Source organism: Myotis davidii, unplaced genomic scaffold (assembly GCF_000327345.1).
Source record: "Myotis davidii unplaced genomic scaffold, ASM32734v1 scaffold327, whole genome shotgun sequence".
Lineage (NCBI taxonomy): Eukaryota > Metazoa > Chordata > Mammalia > Chiroptera > Vespertilionidae > Myotis > Myotis davidii.
The window spans coordinates 1,924,741-1,946,792 of record NW_006298628.1 but is presented as its reverse complement, the minus strand read 5'-3'; the positions used below and the strand labels follow the sequence as shown (position 1 = coordinate 1,946,792).

At 40.9% G+C, this 22,052-nt stretch overlaps 2 protein-coding genes and 1 long non-coding RNA gene across 7 annotated transcripts in view; 1 reads left to right on the top strand and 2 right to left on the bottom strand.

Moving 5' to 3' along the window:
- The window catches only part of FAM117A (family with sequence similarity 117 member A), a 59,199-nt gene extending 53,958 nt beyond the window's left edge, over window positions 1-5,241 (bottom strand). Inside the window, exon 1 of the mRNA XM_015570858.1 lies at window positions 5,163-5,241. Coding sequence (XP_015426344.1) covers window positions 5,163-5,226 — 64 coding nt within the window. The 5' untranslated portion in view covers window positions 5,227-5,241. The remainder of the gene's footprint in view (window positions 1-5,162) is intronic.
- On the bottom strand, window positions 3,540-4,573 carry LOC102752322. Its single transcript, XR_436208.2, has 2 exons — window positions 3,982-4,573; window positions 3,540-3,762 (listed from the first exon to the last, which is right to left on the bottom strand). It is a non-coding gene; the product is annotated as an uncharacterized LOC102752322 (long non-coding RNA).
- Window positions 5,242-5,264: 23 nt separating the features above from the next.
- KAT7 (K(lysine) acetyltransferase 7) overlaps window positions 5,265-22,052 on the top strand; it is a 33,801-nt gene continuing 17,013 nt past the window's right edge. The window contains exons 1-7 of one of the 5 annotated variants that reach the window (XM_015570856.1): window positions 7,189-7,205; window positions 8,058-8,085; window positions 8,165-8,312; window positions 10,748-10,924; window positions 12,943-13,182; window positions 17,449-17,531; window positions 20,986-21,075. In XM_015570856.1, the coding sequence (XP_015426342.1) occupies window positions 7,204-7,205; window positions 8,058-8,085; window positions 8,165-8,312; window positions 10,748-10,924; window positions 12,943-13,182; window positions 17,449-17,531; window positions 20,986-21,075 (768 nt within the window). In that variant the 5' untranslated portion in view covers window positions 7,189-7,203. Of the gene's footprint in view, window positions 5,575-7,188; window positions 7,206-8,057; window positions 8,313-10,747; window positions 10,925-12,942; window positions 13,183-17,448; window positions 17,532-20,985; window positions 21,076-22,052 lie in introns of those variants that run through there. The other 4 variants (XM_015570855.1, XM_006774237.2, XM_015570857.1 and 1 more) reach the window with 4 other exon arrangements.

Sequence of the window (22,052 nt, the reverse complement as noted above, 5' to 3'; positions counted from 1 at the left end):
TGCTGAGAATGTGTAAAAACTATGAAATTTAATGCAAACAATGAATGTATCTATACAAAAACATGCACATGTAATAAAATGTATGCATGTGGAGAAAAACTGGAAGGCAATATGTAAAAAATAAAAATAGCGCTGTGATAGCAGTGAGATTACGACTGTCTTTTATTTTCTCAAAAAAAAAAATGTACTTAGTGTTGCCCTAGCTGATTTGGCTCAGTGGATAGAGTGTTGGCCTGTGGACTGAAGGGTCTGGGATTCCATTCCAGTCAAGGGCAGATGCCCGGGTTGCGGGCTTGATCCCCAGTAGGGGGCGTGCTGGAGGCAGCTGATCAAAGATATTCTCTCATCACTGATGTTTCTCTCTCTCCCTTTCCCTTACTCTCTGAAATCAATTAAAAATATCTTAAAATTTTATTTAGTGTTATTACACCCGGTTCGAATATTTGTAAAGGTGGATGGGGCTGGAGCCGGTGAAAATCCTGCAGCCCCTCCTATACATTCTTTGTCCTAAAATTGTCAGTTTGGGAGGGGAAGGACCATGTCTGTCTATTCACAGTATGCACTCGGCTCTCAGCCCAATGCCTAGCACTTATCAGATGCTTAATAAATATTTTTGAATGAATAAATGAAAATGCCTGAAGTCTAAAAAGTCTCAACCCATGATGACTGGGTACATTCCATCCTGGGGAATAAAGAGAAATTTGGTTTTGTTGGAATTAAAAAATGAAGGCCCATCCATAATGGCAATTCCCTGGTCTTTTTGATAAGTGAATTTGGGAATGAAGGACCTAGAGAGAAACAGTCTGTTAAAGCAAACCCAATTACCACCCAGGAACATATGTTGCCCTGAGGCCTCTGCTGCCATAACAACATCATGTAACTATAACTACAGCCCTGGAGGGCTTTGGCCCTGTCAAATATGGAAAAAGATGTCTTCATCATAGCACAGCTTTGTGCTCAGACTGACTTCCCGAGGGAGCTTGGATCAGGGAAGGGAGGTAGATAAGCGGAGGAAGAGGGGGAGATGAAGGGCATGAGGAGGAGAACTGCTATTGAATCAGGAACAGTGATTTTTTTCTTTTAGCAATTTTTAAAATGTGGTAATTTGACTGTTTAGTTTTGGTGGTTATTTATAACCCCAGCTGCAGAGGTGGGGAGCTGTGCCTGAGCCTGCTGGGAGTAGGTGGTGGGTAAGGGTGATACAAAAACCAAATGAACAAGTGTCCAACCAGGTAAGAGAAGTTCCAGGCCATCTCCAGCAGGAGTAAACAACGAAGGTCCATTAGTGATTGTGCTGACTCACTTTTTAAGGCAGCTCAAAAGTGAAAAAATGTTAATATGAATTATGATCACATTAGCAACCTCTGAGATTCTCCCAGAGGGATAAAGACAAGGCCAATCACTTGTCCTCAGAAGTTATAAGATTGGCCTGACTATACTAACATTGTCCTAAAAGGGTCAAGGCACACTTCCCCACCTTACAGGACAGTTACTAGTATCTGCACAGAGGAAACTGCTGTTCCTAACCCCTCCTAGGCACATCACTGGTTCAAAAAGAGGCTTAGAGGAGAGAGAATGGCTGTTTCCTAACTGAGCCAACACCTGGCAGTGGCCACCCCACTACCTGAGCTCTTTTAGATGCCAGGCAGTAAGGGAGAAGCTAGAGACAGTATGGCCAGCCAGGCAAGGCTCCCAACCTCCAGGAGCTCTTGGGCCTTTGAAGCAAACAACGAACAACTACACTTTGTATTTGAAATCTGGTACCTATCATTTTACTGGCAAGGGGAACATTTTAAAGAAAATTGAGGAACCTTTTAGGGAATTCACAAATGTCGCTGATGAGGTAAGATACAGTTATAAGAAAGAAAATGAACAAGGACATACTCAAAAGACTACCCTGCCCTGTACAGTTCTTCCTCAATTCTGGGTGAGATGATTCCAGCGTTGTTATAACCAGTCTTCCTGCCTTGGGTCCCCCTGCCACTCTGCTCAATCCCCCTCACAGCTTCCAGAGATCTTTAAAGTGCAAATTTGACCTCGGGACTTCCCTGCTTAGAGTCCTTCAGGTATCTCCCATTACTTGCAGTCCAGGTCCTAGCAGGGTGTTCAGGGCTCTGCATGAACTGGTTCCCCCAACCACTCCTGGCTCTCGTTTAGGCAACCATCCTTACTCCACCATGCCGTCAGTCACCCTGTACACAAGGCTGCTCCATACCTCTACACTTTTACACATTCTGTTCCGTTTGCATGGAAAGCCTTTTTCTCTTTGTCCACTGGCCAACTTATTTGTCCCATGGAATCCCACTCTTATTTAACCTGTTCTATAAATTCCTTCCTAAACGCTCGAGACAAAACACTCCATTCCTCTTCTGTACCACTTCTGAACTTGGCCCATCCTATTTTCCTACTAGTATTTTGGAACAATGACCTTCCTGGCCTGGGGGAACACAGTGCTTTCTCCATGTTGGTGTGACTCAGTGCCTGGCATATAGTGCCTGGGTAATCATTCTGTCTCTTGAGCAGAAGTGAGGGTGAACAGACAAGAGCAAACAACCACTGAGACCACGTAAAGATGCATTCACAAACATTACGATGTTACAGCCACGACCAGGATGACTAGAATTATGAATGTCAGTAACAACAACCATTGTGATGCATTGCGGTGATCCTTTAATCCTTACAACCACCCTGTGAGGCGGCTATGAGTGTCTACTTCACAGGTGAGAAAACTGAGGCACAGATAAATTTTGAAACTTACCCAAGAGCAATGCAGACAGAGCTAAAATTCAAATCCAGACATGACATCAAAGCCCTGTACTAGACACCAGGAGAGCTGATGAACAAAATAAATAGGAGTTATGTGTTCCTTCAAATTGTCTAAGGAAGAGTCTAAGTATCACAGTAAATGCAAAATAACATACCACGATGCCCTACTACCTCAGAAATACTAAATCAGGAAAGACTTTCTGAAGAAAGGAAATTGTAAAGAAGACTGGATGTATCAAGGCAGGAAGAATAGCAGAGCTACCTTTGTGAAGTCTGGCAGATGAGGATGGGCAGGAGGGCAACTGTTCAAGGGCTTTGAAACCAACATCAGTTCCTGCTTCAAGAGCAAACCGAGTCGTGACGAAAATGACACTCAAAGTAAACATGTTGGTTCAAAAGAAGAAAGAAAAACGCTTTTGGGATCCCTCTTTGCTCATTCTAAATATACCTCGCTATTCTACTTTCATCTTAAGTACACATTTTCCTTACGATTATATTTCTATCCTCGTGGCGTTAGTTTTTTCATCTTTCTGCCAGAGTTTACACTTTCCAAGGACAAGAACTGTGTCTAAATGGAATTGTAAACTTTTTTAGTGTCAGCTGCAGTGTTTGAAAAAATCCAATGTAAGAGATTAACTAATGTTGAACATTTGTAATGCTGGTATTTGTATGATGAATGGTGAAGTCTGGATAAGACCTTATTCTAAAATATTAACTTCACCATCTTTGAGGGCTATACATTCAGAGACTATAAAACAGTCAACACATTCTGCTTGACTAGAAAGCATTTACTGTGGGTGGAGCATGGTCTGGGCACTACTAAGGAAGGTATGAAAGAATTGAGCTATGTTCTTTTTTGGGGCGGGGGCGGGGGGGAGTTGGTTAAAACTTTTATTCATCACTGATTAATTGCACCCCCCCCCCCTTTTTTGAGCTATATTCTTAACATAAGAGCTCCTGACCACTAGTTGGGGGAGCCAGACAACCAAGAGTAACCTCAGCCCTAACCGGTTTTGCTCAGTGGATAGAGCGTTGGCCTGCAGACTGAAGGGTCCCGGGTTCGATTCCAGCCAAGGGCATGTACCTTGGTTGTGAGCACATCCCCAGTGGGAGGTGTACAGGAGGCAGCTGATTGATGTTTCTAACTCTCTATTCCTCTCCTTTCCTCTCTATAAAAAAACAAAGAAATATATATATATTTTTAAAAAGAGTAACCTCAAAACACACCAGTAAGTGCAAAAAATAACAGAATTCGTGTGAAATTAAATGCTGACGTGCTAGGGCTATCCTTGGAGAAACTCGAGCCCCTTTCTGTATACATTTTTATGTGCGGTTCAACCTAAGTAGGTTATTCAGAGGTCTTTACACTAAACACTAAAAGCTAAATATCAAATATTAAGATATTTTTTGCTGATAGCGGCCCCGGGTATCCCCGAGGAGAGGGCGGCTAAGGGTCAGGAACCGGAATTCTTCAGAGTCCTCTGTGCAGCTCATCAGTACGATGGTCCCCTTGTGGCTCTGCTCCTGGGGGGAAGCTCCCCGTTAGCGGGCCTCAGGTGAAACGGGGTCCCTGCTCCTAAATGAATGACTGGGCTGGTGCCACGCCTCCACCCAGTCGCTCTTGGCCAAGCTGCGGTCCTGGACGCCTGCGCTCCCCTCCCAGCCTCCTCTATGGCTCTTCTTCCACCCTGTATCCTTCTTCGACGTCTTCCTATTATTTAAAGCAGGTCCTATTATTTAAACATCTTTTTTTTAATTTTTTTTTTTTTTTAGCTCCAGCTTCACTAAAAAGGTTCCTTCTTCTTCCCTCCCCCAACTCCTGGCTCAAGCTTCTGATTTGCAGGGGTCACTTGGTTACAGTGGGGTTCATGGCTTCTCCGATTCTGGTGCGGCACCCCCGCCCCCGCTCGCCCATGCCTTTTGAACACATACAGAATTGGGGGGCGAGAGGGGGGAAAGAGGGTGCTCGCCACAAAGCTAAACTGGGAATCCTTTGGAGCTACGGCTTCTGAAGAAGGAAAGGGTTCTGCCTCCTCCCGCGACCTGAACGACTTAACTTACTTGCTGTTCGCTAAAGGCAAGGACAATGTCTCCTTCGCCTGACAAGGAGCTTCCTGGCGGTGGGCGCTGCCCTTTCGTTTCTTTTTCGGAGCCTGCATCCCCACCACTTTGAGACACGGGATGGCTCTTAAACAATTATTTTTGTGTGTGCGCGCAAACTATCCCTTATCAGCTTTGAGTTTATAGGCTACACGGAAACGTCCTTTAGCCCGTTAGGCAAAGAAGGGGTTAAATAGCAACAACCTGCTGAATTCTGGGGGTTTCCTTCCCCGACTTCAGAAATGAGAGCTACCGGGGAGGGACATTTTGCCCAAGGTAAAGATGAGAACCATTACCTTCCACGGTCAGGCTTCTGCCCCAAACAAGAATGGCTACCCACGCGCACACAAAGGGTGCCATTCCCCCGAGTAAAAATGGCTGGCCCCGGTTTGCACTGGGCGCCCAGTTCCAACATGGCGCTCACGAGCCTCACCGGACACAGCGCAACTCCCAGGACCCCATCGGGCCCATCACGTCAGACGACGCGAGCCTCAGCCGGAAGTGAAGGAAAAAGCGCTCCAGCCCGCGGCGCCTGCGCAGAAGGCTGTAGACGCTGTGAAGCAGGAGGCACTTGGGATCGTCCGCAGGATTGGGACTGCCACAGAGGCCGCCACGGAGCCCGCCGGAGCTACCGTTCCTCTCGCTGCTGCCGCCGCTGCCCGAGTCGGAACCGTCGGGCCGCAGCCGCCGGCAATGCCGCGAAGGAAGGTGAGAGGAACGGGACCGGAGGGATGGCGGGTGTCTAAGGACAAGTCGATTGAGCAGCGTGACGCAGTTGGTCGCGCTCCACAGACAGCCTCTGGGTTCCAACTTCCCGACCTCCCGAATCTAGCTCCGCAACCCTCTCTTCCGTCCAGATCCTACAGAAAAATGTGGGCCCGACGCTGGCCTTGGCCTGTGCTAGCAACTATTCCCGCCCTCTGCTTGCCTGGCTCGGAGGCGTTCTTCTCGTTAATTGGTCGCTGAAACGTCTAGAAGCATATTGATTGGCTGGTGACACCGCCCATTTGGGCCCAACGGTTACCTCCCCGCGTGCGGGGGAGGTGTCTGAGCCTGGCCCCGCAGCTCTCGGATTGGCTGTAGACAACGATCCCTCCTCTCTTGATTGGCTGAGGTTGGCAGTCTGTCCCGCGGGGGTGCGGCTTAGCGGGACTACGATTGGGTGGCACGAATCCCCGCCCTCTGGGCCTCGTGATGCTGTAAATGGAGAGGCGGGGTTTTGGAGCATCCTTCCTTTCCCGGCGGGGGGCACAACAAAGCAGAGACTCGGGGTGATAGAGAACCAGCGCCCACTCCCAAGGGATCCCACTGTGACCTATTGCATCCCAGCCGTAATTTTTCCGTGTTAGCTTAGTTGGACAGCGCCTAGAAAATGCATTTCGTAAAATCAGAAACTTCCTTAAATTACTTGGGACTTAGGAGATCACCCCCATCCCTTCTTTTTACAGCTGAACAGAGGCCTAAAGGAGTGCCCCAAGCGACTCAATTAGGCGATGGCTGTGCCAGCATTACAGAACAAATCTATTCAACAGTTTTTAAAAAAATGTATTTTTATTGATTTCAGAGAGGAAGGGAAAGAGAGAAACATCAGTGATGAATCATTGATCGGCTGCCTCCTGCTGGGGATCCAGCCCTAAACCCTACTGGGGATTTAGCCCCAAACCCCACCTGGAATCCAGCCTTGACCCACTGAGTCACATCGCAGGGCATAATTCAACAAATTTTTATTGACTAGTCGCTATGTGCTGGTTGCTGGGGATTCAAAAATTAAACATAATCACTGGCTTTAAAAAATCTGATGGGGGGGGGACAGGGAAACAGGCATATAAATACCTGTAGAAGGATCTAGTAAGTTCTCTACTTAGAAGTATATAGACAAAGTTATGGAAGGCAAGTGTGGGAGCAAGTAATTCTGCTCCGGAGTAGGATGGGAGTAGATCAGGGAAAGCCAGAGAGAAGAGGTCAAGCCAGGAAAGGATGGTCAGAGATGATCAGTGATTCAATGACTGATAACTGGACTAGATGGGTAACTGGACTAGATGACCTTTGGTCTCCCCCTCCCTTCCCATCCTGTTGATTTACTGTGATTCTGGGGCGTCTGCTCATTTCTGAGCAGATTACCCTTGAACTATTTGGAAAGCTGGGTGGTATCTTGCTCATTTCTGCAGAAATTTTTCTCTTCACAGAAACTTTCAAATAAATTATTTGCATTTTTCTAAGGTCTCCTAAAATGACCTACATTGGTAGATGTTTATGTTAAAGCTCACCAAATGCAGGAATAGTATTGATGCCTTGGAATAGGTCCACAGTCTCCCCAAATACAAAGAGCTCTTAAACATGTAAGTTTGTTCTTTGTTACTTATTTGGTGGCAAAACCTGTCCTAAACGGTCCTGAGGTTACTTGCAGTTTTTGCATGCCTTCTTTAGTGTGATTATTTACATATTATAAAGTGTCTGTTTATCTAAAAAATTATGAATTCTAAACACAAGTGGCCCTAAGGGTTTTGAATAAAGAATAGGGGACTTGCAGTGTGAAGCTTTGTATTTTTTTTTTTTTGCAAATGCTATTCCCTTTCTGGGTTAGTAAAAGATGTATAGTGTTAATGCCCAACTGATGAAAGTTATCCTTATGGCTAATTATGCCTTTGGAGGCTAATAATTGACAAATAATTAGTAATTGAAAGACAATAAAACCTCTGTTTCTGAATGCCTATAAGTCTTCTTGTGCAACCTGCCCCCCCTTTTAAGCCCTTTTATTATTCATGTGGAGAAGCTTCAAAGGTAGATAATATAAGAAAGAAGAATTTTACTCGTTCTCTGCTTAAATTCTCTTAGGATCAGAGTTGACCATGATATTTTGAATTAGTGTATGGCTTTAAAAAATGTGTTAGCTGTTCATGGAGACTTTGAACAAAAACTCCCTAAAGTTAAATGGAGGCAGGCACTAACATTTTTCTCACTGCCTTGGACTTATATATAAATGCATGGCTATTATGTCAGCCAGACCATTTTGAGTTGGATACTTTTATTTCCAGTTTATGATACTGACCTCCACATGGACTTGTTTTAGAATTAATCCTAATACAGGAAAAATTAATTCTCTTCATTTATTTAATGAGGATGCATTATTTGTAGGCTGTTCATTTAAACGTTTTAAATAAAGGGAGGTTGACTGTTGAATTCTTTCTTAGGTTTGAACTTGGCGTTTTCAGCATCACGGTTCGTTTTATTTCCAGTGTTAATACAAACCCACAGAGTAAATGCTTCTGTGCTAATGTCTGGATCTATGGTGTTACAGAGGAATGCAGGCAGTAGTTCAGATGGAACCGAAGATTCCGATTTTTCTACAGATCTCGAGCACACAGACAGTTCAGAGAGCGATGGCACGTCTCGGAGATCTGCCCGAGTCACCCGCTCCTCAGCCCGGCTGAGCCAGAGTTCCCAAGGTAAAAGGCTTCCTTCTCCCTGCCACGCCTCACAACCTGCTGACGGTCACCACATGTGTTAATGTGGAAACTGCCCTGTGGCTGATGTAGATGACAGAGTCTGGTGAATACAGAGCAAATGACAACAGAAGTATCAGGTCTTTAACTGTGGTTCTGTGGGAGGCCTGGGTGGAGGTGCGAAAAGAGGGGGAAATGGAAGACATCTGTAATAATGTCAACAATAAAAAAAAAATTTAACCAAAAAAAATCCCCAAATGGTTCGGTTCTGTTGGGGGGCGGCTGTCTCACTTTTAGATCCAAACGAACTATGTCTGGTATAATGGATGTGTAGCTCATGAATGTCTTGAGTCATTTAACTTTTTTATATTACAGTTTTCCTATCAGTAAAATGGGAATGTCATCATGTCACTTTCTGTTAGAATGGTTTCCAGCGGTTCTCAACCTGTGGGTTGCAAACAATGAAAATACATCCTGCATATCAGATATTTACATTACGATTCATAACAGTAGCAAAATTACAGTGATGAAGTAGCAACGAAAATAATTTTATGGTTGGGGGTCATCACAACATGAGGAACTGTATTAAAGGGTCGCGGCATTAGGAAGATTGAGAACCACTGATTAGACTTAGGGTCTTAAAGTAGTCTCTTGACAATTGGTAGGGGCTCAATACTTCTAAAACCATGTTTAATTCCATAATATAGTTAGATACACAATTAATAGTTGACTCAATAATCAGTTGTAAATACCCAACTGATTGGTATAGAGAATCTCTGTGTTAAAAGTTTCTCCAGTGCAATTGGCCACCTGAGCTTAGATTGGGAAGGTACCCGTGACCCCTCTTGGCTCTGCTCTGGGATTCTCTGGGGAGGAAAGAAAGTTGCAGTTAATACGGAAAGCTCATGATCAGTAAGTGATAATATATTAAGGGGGGAAATGTAATATACTTTGAGCACTTAAATAGTGCTGATTTGGTTACTGCTGTGTGAGCATGAGAGAAAAACATAAGTTTTTCAAGCAAGAAAGTGGGAATAGTCTCTTACCTGTTCCTAACTTGATTTTTTAATTTAAAATTTCAGCTGAATTATAGCTGTTGTCTCTTGATTTCTCAATTTTTAAGTTTTATTTCTAGCACAATGGGAATATTGATAAATGGCTACTGTAATTCAGGTACTATATCATGAATGGAATGCCATGATGGAAGAATCAGTTTCTGCCCTCAAGGACTGCTCAGTTTAGTGCAAGACAGAGATATGTAAAGTGATCATTGTAATGCATTGTGGTAAGAACTCAGAGAAGTTTGCATGGATTACTATGGGAGCCAAGAAATGGAGCAGCCAGATGATGGCAGGACTCCCAGATGGACATTTTAAAGGATTTAGTAGGACTTTACAAGTTGAAAGATGAGAAAGTGTCATCATAGGCAGAAGGAACAGTATATTTAAAGCAAAGGGCATAATGTTCTTAGAAAGTATTAATTGGCCATGCCCTGGACACGTACAAGTTTTAAGTATTCAAAACAGCTAAGAAATACATGAGCTCTGGGTCTCTTTCTGGTTGCTATACTTCATGATCACAGAATTCTGGGGACACCACTCACAATGTAGTCTATGGAAGGCGGCCCTCTCTAACGCAAAATGTAGACTACATTGTAAATGCAGCCCCCTGGCGCTGTGCAAACTGATAACCCAATTGTGTGCTAATTGACACAAAAATTTGAGAATTTCAATTTTCTCCTTGTTTAAAATATGCTTTAATTTCAGGTTTGAATTTCTTTTATTCCTTTTTTAAGTGTCACAGTTTGGAAATGTAGAAAGACTGTTGGGTGCTTCAGAATAGGTTTTGTCATCCAAAACAATTTTAAAAGCTGTATTATTGCATTACCCTTTATGAGTCTATTATTTCTCTTCAGGGTTTCAGAAAGGGTAATTAGGAAGAGAAAAAGAGACCCCTAAGGAAAGGAAATATTTGTATATTGTTATACCCTTAGTAATAGGATATCTGTTATGGTGGGTTAGAGTAAGGAAAGAAAGAGAGGATGCAGCTATTATATATAAAGCACTAGATCTGTGTACCAAGTATCACGTTAAGTCCTTTACATAAGTTATCGAACGTATTCCTCACGACAAACATGAAGAGTGTGCTGCTAGTATTTTCCTTTTTAAAGATAAGGAAACGGGCTTGGAGAGATTCACAGCTAGTTGGTATGGAAGAGTGGAATTGAATCATGTTTAGCCTTGATTCCAGAACTTAAACTATTAATTCTACACAATATTTCATCTCTGTGCCTGATTGAGGCTCTTCTGCTTATGTTTTATTTAATAAAATAGATATTTTAAAGATTTGTTGGATTTTGTGAAATGTGAAGAGGATGAATCATGTGGATGGGAAACAGACTTCCTTGTTTTTTTTTAAGTGTTATATTATCTTTTCAGATTCCAGCCCTGTTCGAAATTTGCCGTCTTTTGGCGCTGAGGAGCCTGTTTATTCTACCAGGAGAGTGACCCGCAGTCAGCAGCAGCCTGCCCCAGTGACTCCGAAGAAATACCCGCTTCGGCAGACTCGCTCGTCTGGCTCAGAAACGGAGCAAGTGGTTGACTTTTCCGACAGAGGTGAGTGGGAACGCCATTCCAGAGAGGGTGTGGCCAGTTTCTTCATAAGGAAGGCTTGGAGCCACTGCACACAGATGCCTAATACTGACGATGTCTCAGCTACATCCAGGCTGTTTGCCTGATTCCTCTCTTATGTCTTGCTGAGGACAATTTGGTACTAGAATATTCTTGTGGTCCAGAGTAGCCGGATCTAAGAAATTGGACCTGCAATAGGCAAAAGGGTCTGGGTACCTCTTACTCACAGGTGAAGAAGGCTTGGACCAGATTTTCTTTTCTTTTTTTTTTTCTTCTTTTCTTTTTTAAATAAATTTTTAATTTTAATTATAGTTGACATTCAGTATTAATTTGTTAGTTTCAGGTGTACAGTACAGTAGTTAGACAATTATATAATTTGCAAAGTGATCCTCCTGATAATTCTGGTACCTACCTGGCACCGTACATAGTTATTTATTTTAAAAAAATATATTTTATTGGTTTTTACAGAGAGGAAGGGAGAGGGATAGAGTTAGAAACATTGACGAGAGAGAAACATCAATCAGCTGCCTCCTGCACACTCCCCACTGGGGATGTGCCCGCAACCAAGGTACATGCCCTTGACCGGAACCGAACCTGGGACCCTTGAGTCCACAGGCCGACGCTCCATCCGCTGAGCCAAACCGGTTAGGGCTATACATAGTTATTAAATTGTCAATTGGCTATATTCCCTATGTTGTATTCTACATCCCCATGACTATTGTGCAACTACCAATTTGTACTTTTTAATCCCATTACTTTTTTCACCCAGTCCCCCAATCCCCTCCCATCTGGTAACCTTCAGTTTGTTCTCTGTATCTATGAGTCTGTTTCTGTTTTGCTTGTTCATTTATTTTGTTCTTTAGAATCCACATATAAGTGAAATCATACGGTATTTGTTTTTCTCTGACTTATTTCACTTAGCAGAATACCCTCTAGGTCCATCCATGTTTATGGGCCAGGTTTTCTCACAGCCATGCTTATCAGTCCAGTTATCTCTGAGTTTTTGAGAAGAGGTGCCTTTAGTAATGGGAATGGTAAGCTATCGAGATTGTGATTCACTAGCCCAAATCAGAGACTTTTGAGCAGAGGTTTTAGACTGGTGAGCTTCTAGCCTGCCAACATGGTTGGTTGGTTTGCTTGCACAGTATTTACATTTTAAAAAAATGTGTTGCCAGTATTTGAAAATACAGAAATTGTATCTGAATACCTGGGCTACTAGTTTCTTTTACAAATTGGAAAGCTCTGGGAAGACTAGGTGGCCCCTCGCCCACAGTAATAATTGGCTGGAGCTGAATGGTAGTTGTCCCGAGAGATGGACAATCATCTTTCTATTTGGCCTTGCTCAGCCCCTGTAGGCATTTGGTTTGCAATCCTTGATTTAACATTTTTCTTTTTTTACTTTATTGATTTTAGAGAGGGAGGAAGGGAGAGAACCCGCAACACAGACATGTGCCCTGATCAGGAATTGAACCTGTGACCTTTTGGTGCACTGGACGACACTCCAACCAACTTGGCCATATTGGCCAAGGCTGCAACTCCTGATTTAGAGTTTGGAATTGGAATTGTTAGATTACCAACAGCTAACTCAAGAGTCAGTCTATTCACACTTTCACACCAAGTCTGTTCAGTGTCATCCAGAAAGACAAGACATTTTCATTTGTCTTCCATCCTGTGTATCTCCTAGAAATAGAGTGGGATGGTAATGTTTTTTTAAAAAGTTTTTCCATCCAGTTTTGATTAACCATGATTGAGGGCTTAGGAGAAACACAGGTAAGTAAAATGTATTAGGGAAACTCCAAGTTTAAATTTTAATCAGAATTTAAAGTTGCACAAAAGGAACAATGTTCATTTTTTGTTCTTCATTTAGCTTTTGTAGCAGATAAATAGCTAAAAGGTACCGGTCAAATCATAGAAGATCTGGGAAGACCATAAACACTTCTGAATAGCAAACCTCTAACTGAATGAACCCTTTTCACAAGTTCTACCAATTGCTTTTATTGTAGAAACTAAAAATACAGCTGACCATGATGAGTCTCCACCTCGAACTCCAACTGGAAATGCACCTTCTTCTGAGTCTGACATAGATATCTCCAGCCCCAACGTGTCTCATGATGAGAGCATTGCCAAGGACATGTCCCTGAAGGACTCGGGCAGCGACCTCTCTCATCGCCCCAAGCGCCGTCGCTTCCATGAAAGCTATAATTTTAACATGAAGTGTCCTACACCAGGCTGTAACTCTCTAGGTAAGTGTGCCCCAACTTCATGACACCCTGTGTTCTGTGGTTCTCTCTCCCTCCAGAATTAGAATCACCCAGAAATGTTTAATGTTCCGTTGTGATCTAGCTTCTTAGGCTCTTCAGTGACCACATGCTCAGAGTCACAATGAATTGCCCACTTGAATAAAAGCATTTCTGCTTCGTGGCCTACTGTCCATAATAATAGATCTGGAAATTAACTGTGATGCACTATTCAGTTTAAATTGAGAGCTTTTCCCATGGGAAAAGTCTCTCTTTTTTCTAGCAAAAATGAAACAGAAGACCAGTTATTTTCCAATATCTCATTGTATGGTACATGGTATAAGCTTAATGAAGATTAATAGAGTATAAGCTAGTGCAGAATAGTGGTGATAGGGCCATCGCTGTTAAATGAGGAAAACAGATTACTTATCAAGAGGCAATTAAACTAAAAGACTACAGATGAAACTCTGGACTTTTGTGACTTCAGTGGTTTTTGGTCCTGTGGCTTTGTGTATTTAATAAATACAAACTAGGTAAATATTTCTTCTCATATAGAATATTTTATTGTTTTCTTCTGACAGACTTTGAATCCTTACGGAGGGATTCTTGTCACGGCTTAAACCTTGTTTGTACTCTCTAGGTGAGCTTAGGTGCAAATGTTAGACAAGCTTTTGTCTAGAGTTGGAAGGTGCTGGTTGGGAGATAAGGGCCTTTCATTACTCAGATTTAGCCTTTGAATGTGGCTACCAGGTTCAGGGGAAAAGGTAGACCAGAATAAGTCGCTGCTATGCAGGCTACCAGTGCATTTTTCCTAGTATTTTATTTATTTGAATATATTCCTGATTTTAGCAGTTTCTCAAAAAAAAAAAAATTACCATAAAAATGCGTAAAATAGAGCAAATGTTCCTCTGAATGCTGTAATAATTATCATTCAAGATAATTGTTTCAGGCCTAAATCAATTTCCTTGGGATAAATAATGAAAAACTAAGAATAGGTGTCATCATATCAACCCCAGTACAAGCAAGAGATAGCTAATGTACTTTAAGAGGGTAAGGGAATCTGCTAGTCACTGTCCATGCATCCCTAAATTGTACTTTTATTTTATATATACTAGTAGTGGCCTGGTGCACGGATTCATACACATTGAAAGGAAATTAATTAGAAGAAAGAGCTTTATATGTACCAAGCACGCGCGAGTCAACGTTTGTTTTTAAATTGCCAGTGCACATCATGTACCGGTCAGTTGGTTGGTTGGACCGACAGATGGTCGGTCACTTAGCCTTTTTTATTTATAGATGTTTAACCAGCCATTCAATAAATACTTATTGAATATTTGCCATGTGTCAGACACTTTTTAAAGTTCTGGTGATGTCTGGCAAGTGTGGCTCAGTGGTTGAGTATTGACCCATGAATTGGAGTCACAGTTCAATTCCTGGTCAAGGCACATGCCTTGGTTGTGTGCTCAGTTCCCAAAAGGGGGCTTGCAGGAGGTAGCCTATCAGTGATTCTCTCATCATTGATGTTTCTCTCCCTCTCCCTCCCCCTCCCTCCCCCTCTCCCTTTTCCTTCCCCTACCTCTCTGAAATCAATAAACATATTTAAAAGTAAATAAAGTTCTGGTGATATAGTTGTGACTATGTCTAAATCCCAATTCTCTTGGAGGTAGCTACCTAGGAAAGGCAAACCAGATAGCTACATATATTCATTAACTAGAGATACATGCTATGGAGGAAAATACATAGTATGGTGTGCAAAGAGGGTAGAATATTGTTTGTGCATGCTCATACACAGTAGATTAGGGAAAGCCACTCTGATACCTTGACATTTGAGGAGAAACCTGAAAGAAGTGAGAAAGAGCCATATGAGTATCAGGGGAATAAGTGATAAGCTTAGAGGGAACCGCAGTGCCACAGGTCTGGGGCAGGAGAATGCTTAAGCAATTTGAGGCGCACTTCAGGGCCATTATGCCTGGGGCAGAGTGACCGGAATGGAGAAGAGGAGATGAAGTCAGAGTAGGGGTCTAATTGTGCGTTAGTTATGCCCAGGGCTTAGCCCCCTTAGTGAGGTGGACCAGAGGGTAAATATAGAGGTGCTGGGTCAGAGGAAAGTTTATTTTGACTTTTGGTTTTATTTTATTGGCAGAGTTTGAAATGTATGAACCTGAGCTTCCAAAATTATTCTTGATCCTGTTCTACTCTTTATCATAGGCAAAGCAATGGCATTAACTTAAAAAAATTTTGGTATGGAAGTATTATGTGCCTGTGAAAAGTTAAAACCCTGTAAGAGGGCTTGAAGTACATAAGTAAAAATTCTTCCTGCATATGTCCCAGATATAAAGCTACTGTTGGTAATTTTTATGAGTGCTTCTAGTTAGTTTCTATACATGTAGTGTAAGTACACGTATATGTACACATATTTCTTTTGTGTTGGTATTCATAAAAAGGAAAATACACAATGGTTGGTTTGACATCTTGGGTAATTTATATTATTAGCACTTAGAGGATACAGAGCATTCCATTGTATTGATAGTTCATAAATTACTTAAATTGTCCTATGTTGATTGACATTTAGATTATTTTTCATTTTTACCTATTTTGATTAGTACTGTAATGGATAGCCTTGTATGTGTGTATTTGGTGTTTTTAGAAAATCTGTTGGATAGTAATAGCTAGGTCAGTAGATCAGCTGTCCTTTTAAAATTTTTAATATAGACACATTAAATTAGTTTTAGTTTACATATAAAGTAAAACATGAATAATTTACTCAGAAGTTATAAATGCACAATATCTAAAAAGGCTTGCCATAGCAGTGATACTTTAGATTTTATATACTGTGTTTGACCACTGGGGCTAGTTTTTGTGCCCAAGATAAAAATGTGTGGATTTCCAAAAATTATCTATATATATACATAAAAGGCTAAGTGACCGTCTGACCGACCGTCCAACCCACCGTTACATATGATGCACACTGGCAGTTTAAAAATAAAAGTTGACTTGCACATGCACGATAAATATAAAGCTCTCGCTGGTGCCAATCGCATGCATGTGTTTCAATCTCATTGTCTATCAGGAATTTGGTTGACACTTCTATTATAGAGAAAGGGCAAATAGCGATATTAAAATATTTCTTCTAATTAATTTCCTTTCAATGTGCACGAATCCATGCACCAGGCCACTAGTATTTTACAGTTCCAGAGAAATGACTGTCTGTGTATCATATATTCCCATCTCCCTGAAAACTTGGACTATTTTTGCCCTTTAAAGCTTATTGTATAAATCATGAAGTAATTTTTTAATTTCTTTTTTCCCCATGAAGTATAATTTTTTAAATTCCAGTGTCTCATTTACACAAAATTAAATGTCTTTTTTTATGAAAGAAAGGTAAAGATATCCATAGACTAGTGATTTAACTTATCTAATTTGTCTTTTTCTGCACTTGCATTCTCTCACCATCCCTCTCAACCTTAGGTGTTTTATAAACTTTTGGTTGAGATGTTTAAAAAGGAAATAATTTTCAATTCCCTGTATGTTTTCACCACATGAAAAATAGGAAAATGAGGAGATGCCCCTTTAGGTAAAATGAGCCTCTTTGTATTGTTATTCCTAACATTTTCTCCTCATAAGAGGGCCTTGTGCAAACTGCCTGTTTAAAAGTTTGATTATGGAAGAAGCCTAAATCTTTAAATGAAACCAGTCCCACCACCCAAATAAGGAATATATTTAATTTGGTCCAGAACTATCAAATATATTTACTTATATGAATAGAAAAGGCCATTTCCTTCTTCATTTTTTATGTTTCTGTTGATTATTGAAAGAAGTTCATCAGGTAGGATAAAATTGCATAATATGAATTACACTTGTTACCTTATGACTTGATCAGTTTAGCATAGGAAAATTAAATTCTGCCAAAAGAGAATATTCCTGCTTGTGATTTTGTGCCTTTATTATAAGTGTATGGCTTTATGACATTTTGCAATTTGAGAACTACATCATCAGAACAGAAGGAATTACAATTTATATTGAACATACACAAGTATCCTCAAATATTGCCACATTCAACCTGTGGAAGGAAAGAATTTATTGTGGGTGCAACTCATGGTCCTTAGTAGCACTTACCTCTTTTGGATTCAGTCTGTCTGATTCAATCTGTTTGACCAGACATATATTTGATAAAAATTATATGGCAAAAAACCAGGTTTGTTACGGAGAAAAACAGCACTTTCTAAGCTTAAATATTCTATCTTGAAATTAAGTTTTCTCCTCCTTTAACAGGACATCTTACAGGAAAACATGAGAGACATTTTTCCATCTCAGGATGCCCGCTTTATCACAACCTCTCAGCTGACGAGTGCAAGGTAATTATGTTCTCGTTTATTCAACATGTACTTATCAAGTGCTTACCATTTGCCAGGCACTTTGCTAAATAGTGGAGATCCAGTGTGGACAGTGGGCAAGGTCCTCCCTCTTAAATTCTAGTGGAGGAAATAACATGTAAAACAACTGTGTTTTTAAAAACAATAGTTAATTAAACATAAAATAATTAATTATAGTATGTAATGAATGCTTTGAAAGAAATTAACAAGAAGATTATCTATGGAATATTTGCAACATCACCTTCTAATGCATTATTTTTCATTGAAAGACATGTGCCCCACCTTGTGCCTAACATTGAAAGACTTCTAGGGACCTTTTTCATTAAGTACTGATTTGCATAAATATATGGTCTCAATATTTATGCATTAGGTTCTCATCTTGTAAATCTATGAAGACATTTTGCTTTTAAAAAGTTTTCATAATTTTTTTCTTTCTGTGGAATAGTCTTCCTTTTTGTTACTCTCAATCACATCTACTCTTGGCTAATTCTTGTTTTAAATTCTTGAAAAATGTAGTCTTAAATAACCTTTGATTTAGAAGTAGAACCTAAGATCCTATCTTATATGTTTCTGTGCGGGTTGCTGCCACCAAGGATGGAACCAGAAGACTAACTATGGGAAGCAAGAGTTGAGAATATTGTTAATGAAATGGTTTGCTTGGATACTATTTGGACAGGTTATCCAAGCTGGTTAAACCAGAGTATTGATTTGTGGTTGTTATTTTGTTGATAAGTTCAGGATCACAGGTTTATTCCTGTCTGAGGCAGTTTCATCCTGAGAAAATTAGATTCCCCAGCTAACATTACTTCTCCTGATTCAGGAATTTTTTCTCTTATTTACAAGTTGACCACAGTATGGAAAGTTTCCTTATGTGTTCATTCTTTCAGCAACATAGTATACTGCCAATGCTTACATGGACTTTAAGGTTGAGGACACGTGTTTTTTTCATTCCAGCTCTCTTGTATAACCAAGGCAGTTTCTTCTGCTCTGTGTACATGTAAGGGGCAGGTCTTCCCATTATCTCCCCATTAGTCTGAGACCAGGTCAGAACGGGAGCAGCTCTACCAGCGTCTGCATCAAAGCTGACAAGGCATTCTGTGCTTCTTTCTCTGAAAATAGCTGTGATCTCTGTTTTTTGAGACTTGTCTTGTTTCTAAACAGAACGACCTGATACTGTCAATGGTTTTACATAAAAGTCTTCCTAAGCTATAACTTAAGATTGTTGGCCTGTAGCAATATGAGCATACTTCCTTAGCAATTTATTTTTAAAAAATAAAAATTTCAGTAGTGGAATAAAATTCTTAAGAAAGGAAAGCATTACTTGAATTTTTCCTCTTTCAAGGGGAATCGGGCTCAGCATAACCCATCTTTACCACTGGAATATGTGCTTGGAGGATCAGGAGAATTTCTGAAAGATACATATATTTTTATTATATTTAGAATCCCAAATGGAAAGATTAGACTAATTCCTCACATTTATTCAAAGCTCTAACATTTTAAAAATACTTGCATGTATATGATTACTCTAAGTGTCCTGGTAAATGATTGCTCTCAGTGATATGACCATTTTTATTCAGTCCTAGATTTCTGTGACTGCATGTGCCAAACACTGTTGTTGGTATCTAAGGATTCTGTGAATGAGATAAAAGGCTACTGCATTCAAGGAGTTTACATTCTCATGGTGCGAAGCCAAATCAACATATAAATTACTAAGTAAATAAGAATTTAATAAAGTGATAAATATAAGAAACAAAAAGACTAAAGCCATTTCAGAAAGTGACTGCTTTGGGGGTGATGAAGGGGTGTGGCACTGCTTTTGCTTGGGTCGTTAGGAAAACCTTTTTGAGGTGTTGTCATTTGATCTGAGCAGTTGTGTCAAGATGTAGGATGAGAGATCTTAAGTAGAAGGATGAGCAAGCACAAAGGTTGTGAGGTGGAGACAAACTGTTGGGTTTGAGGGACCAAAAGTTGGCCACTGTGACTGGAGCATGATGGGAAATGAGGAAGCCAGATCCAGATCAAAAGACCTGCCCTGACCGGTTTGGCTCAGTGGATAGAGCGTCAGCCAGCGGACTGAAGGGTCCCAGGTTCGATTCTGGTCAAGGACATGTACCTTGGTTGTGGGCACATCCCCAGTGGAGGGTGTGCAGGAGCCAACTGATCGATGTTTCTAACTCTCGATTCCTCTCCCTTTCTCTCTGTAAAATAATTCAATAAAATATATTTTTGTTAAAAAAAGCCCTGCCGAAACCGGTTTGGCTCAGTGGATAGAGCGTCGGCCTGCGGACTGAAGGGTCCCAGGTTCGATGCCGGTCAAGGGCATGTACCTGGGTTGCGGGCACATCCCCAGTGGGGAGTTTTCAGGAGGCGGGCGGTCGATGTTTCTCTCTCATTGATGTTTCTAACTCTCTATCTCTCTCCTTTCCTCTCTGTAAAAACTCAATAAAATATATTTTAAAAAAATTAAAAAAAAAAAGACCTGAAGGTCTTGGCACAAGGGGTATATTTGTATTCTGATGGCTGCGGGAAGCAGCTGGAAGGCTTTGTCAAAGGGGTGATGTAATCTCATAAACCCTTTTCAAAAATCGCAGCTTGCTAGTGTGTGGAGAATAGACTGGAGGGGGCAAGAGCTGACTCAGGGTAGACCAGTTGGAAGGCTGCTCCAAAGTTGAGGCAGTAGGCAGTGGCCTTGGCTATTGTTCTGTCAGTGAAGATAGTTAAAATTGGTTGGATTCCGAATATATTTTGGAGGGAGGCAGAGTAATAGACTTGCTGATGGGTTTGATGTGAGGTGTGAGAGAAAAAGAATCAAGGATGACATTAAAGTTTTTGCCCTGATCATTTGTTCAGGAAGTGTTGCTCTTTATTGATGTAGGGAAGGTTTGGGTGGGGCAGATCTGTGGGAGAATGTCAGTCTTCTGTTTTGACCATGCTGAGTTTGACTGTTGAAGTTGAAGAGGCCGTTGTATATGAGTCCTCACTTACCAGAGGATGAAAGTGAAACTATTGGAAAGATGATGTGATTTGTCTAAGATAACATAACTTAGTTAAGTTTCCTAATAGACTTGACCCCAGGTATCTAACATTTTCTCTGTACTTCTTCATTCTGTTCTTGCACTTCCTCTTTCTTGCACGGTTTCTTTTTAATTGTACAGTGGAAAGTGTCCAGGCTCAGAGTCATCAGTTAAACTTCAAATTCTTAGTTTTATCATGATTTAGTTGTAATTGTTTCACTTCTCTGATTCTCGGTTAATGGCTGAGATAATGGAATGGAAGCTTGCCTTATCTATGTCTTACAGATTTGATGATAATAAATGTGAAGAGCCTTTGAAAGTAAAAGTACCACATAAATCCAGGGGATTTGTTCTTGTATTGTTTGCGTTAAGTAAACAGTTGTAGAAGCAGGTGGATTTATTGACGTTGTTGATGGTTGCAGGTGAGAGCACAGAGCCGGGATAAGCAGATAGAAGAAAGGATGCTGTCCCACAGGCAAGATGACAACAACAGGCATGCAACCAGGCATCAGGTATGGGCCTTGTTAAAGCTCTGGCCATTCCCAGTTTGAGAGCCAAGTTTTGGATACACTCTGCCCATGACTGTCTTCGGGTATCTCATGCCTCTTGTTTCCTATGGTATTACGTCTAAATAACTGGTCTTTAGTCAAACTCAGAATCATAATTGTTTTTCAAATAGTAAATTTTCATGAAACCAACACTTCTACATCATAAATGAAGGAAGCATGCAATTTATAATAATAATAACAACAACAACAGATAATCCTGGTTATTTGAAAGATTACACCTGCTGCTCTATTTCCTCATTTTGCATCTACTTTTTAACCCATTGTAATTTACCTTCAAACGCTCCCACTCTGCTAGAATGTTTCCAAGATCACCAGTGTCTTTTCCTCAGCATTTGACATTTGTTGCTGATGTCGTTTTTTCTTCTAATTCTCTCTTCCCTTGAATTCCAAGATGCTGCTTTACCCTAATCCTTCTGCTTTTCTGAACATTCATACCCACTGATTACACTTAATTCCTTGTTTCTCCCTGAATGCCCTTGGTCTTTACTCTTGCTGGTTTTCTGCCCAAACTCTTTATTCCTATACCAAGAAGAAATTGCATTTACCCTTCAAGGCCTTGTACAACTCTCAGCTGTTGTAGAAATTCTTCCCAAAACTTCTACCATTAATGCATTTCTTCTTCATGCATTCCCACTGTAATGTTCTCAGAATGTTGTTTGGCCTTGTCACATATTATATATACATAGCTCACCATGTGCTATCTGTTTTTGAGGTTAGGTTATAGGTGGATAGCAGAGGAAGCGTGGCGATGAGGGAGAAGTTTGGCTTTGGAACCAAACAGATCTGGATTTGAATACTGTGATTCTTTTACTCTAGCAGTGTGGTCTTGGACAGGTCAGCTAACTTCCCTACATTTTATTTTCTTGTTAATAAAAAGGAGTGACTAATACCTACCTAGCAGGGTAGTCAGCTAAATCATA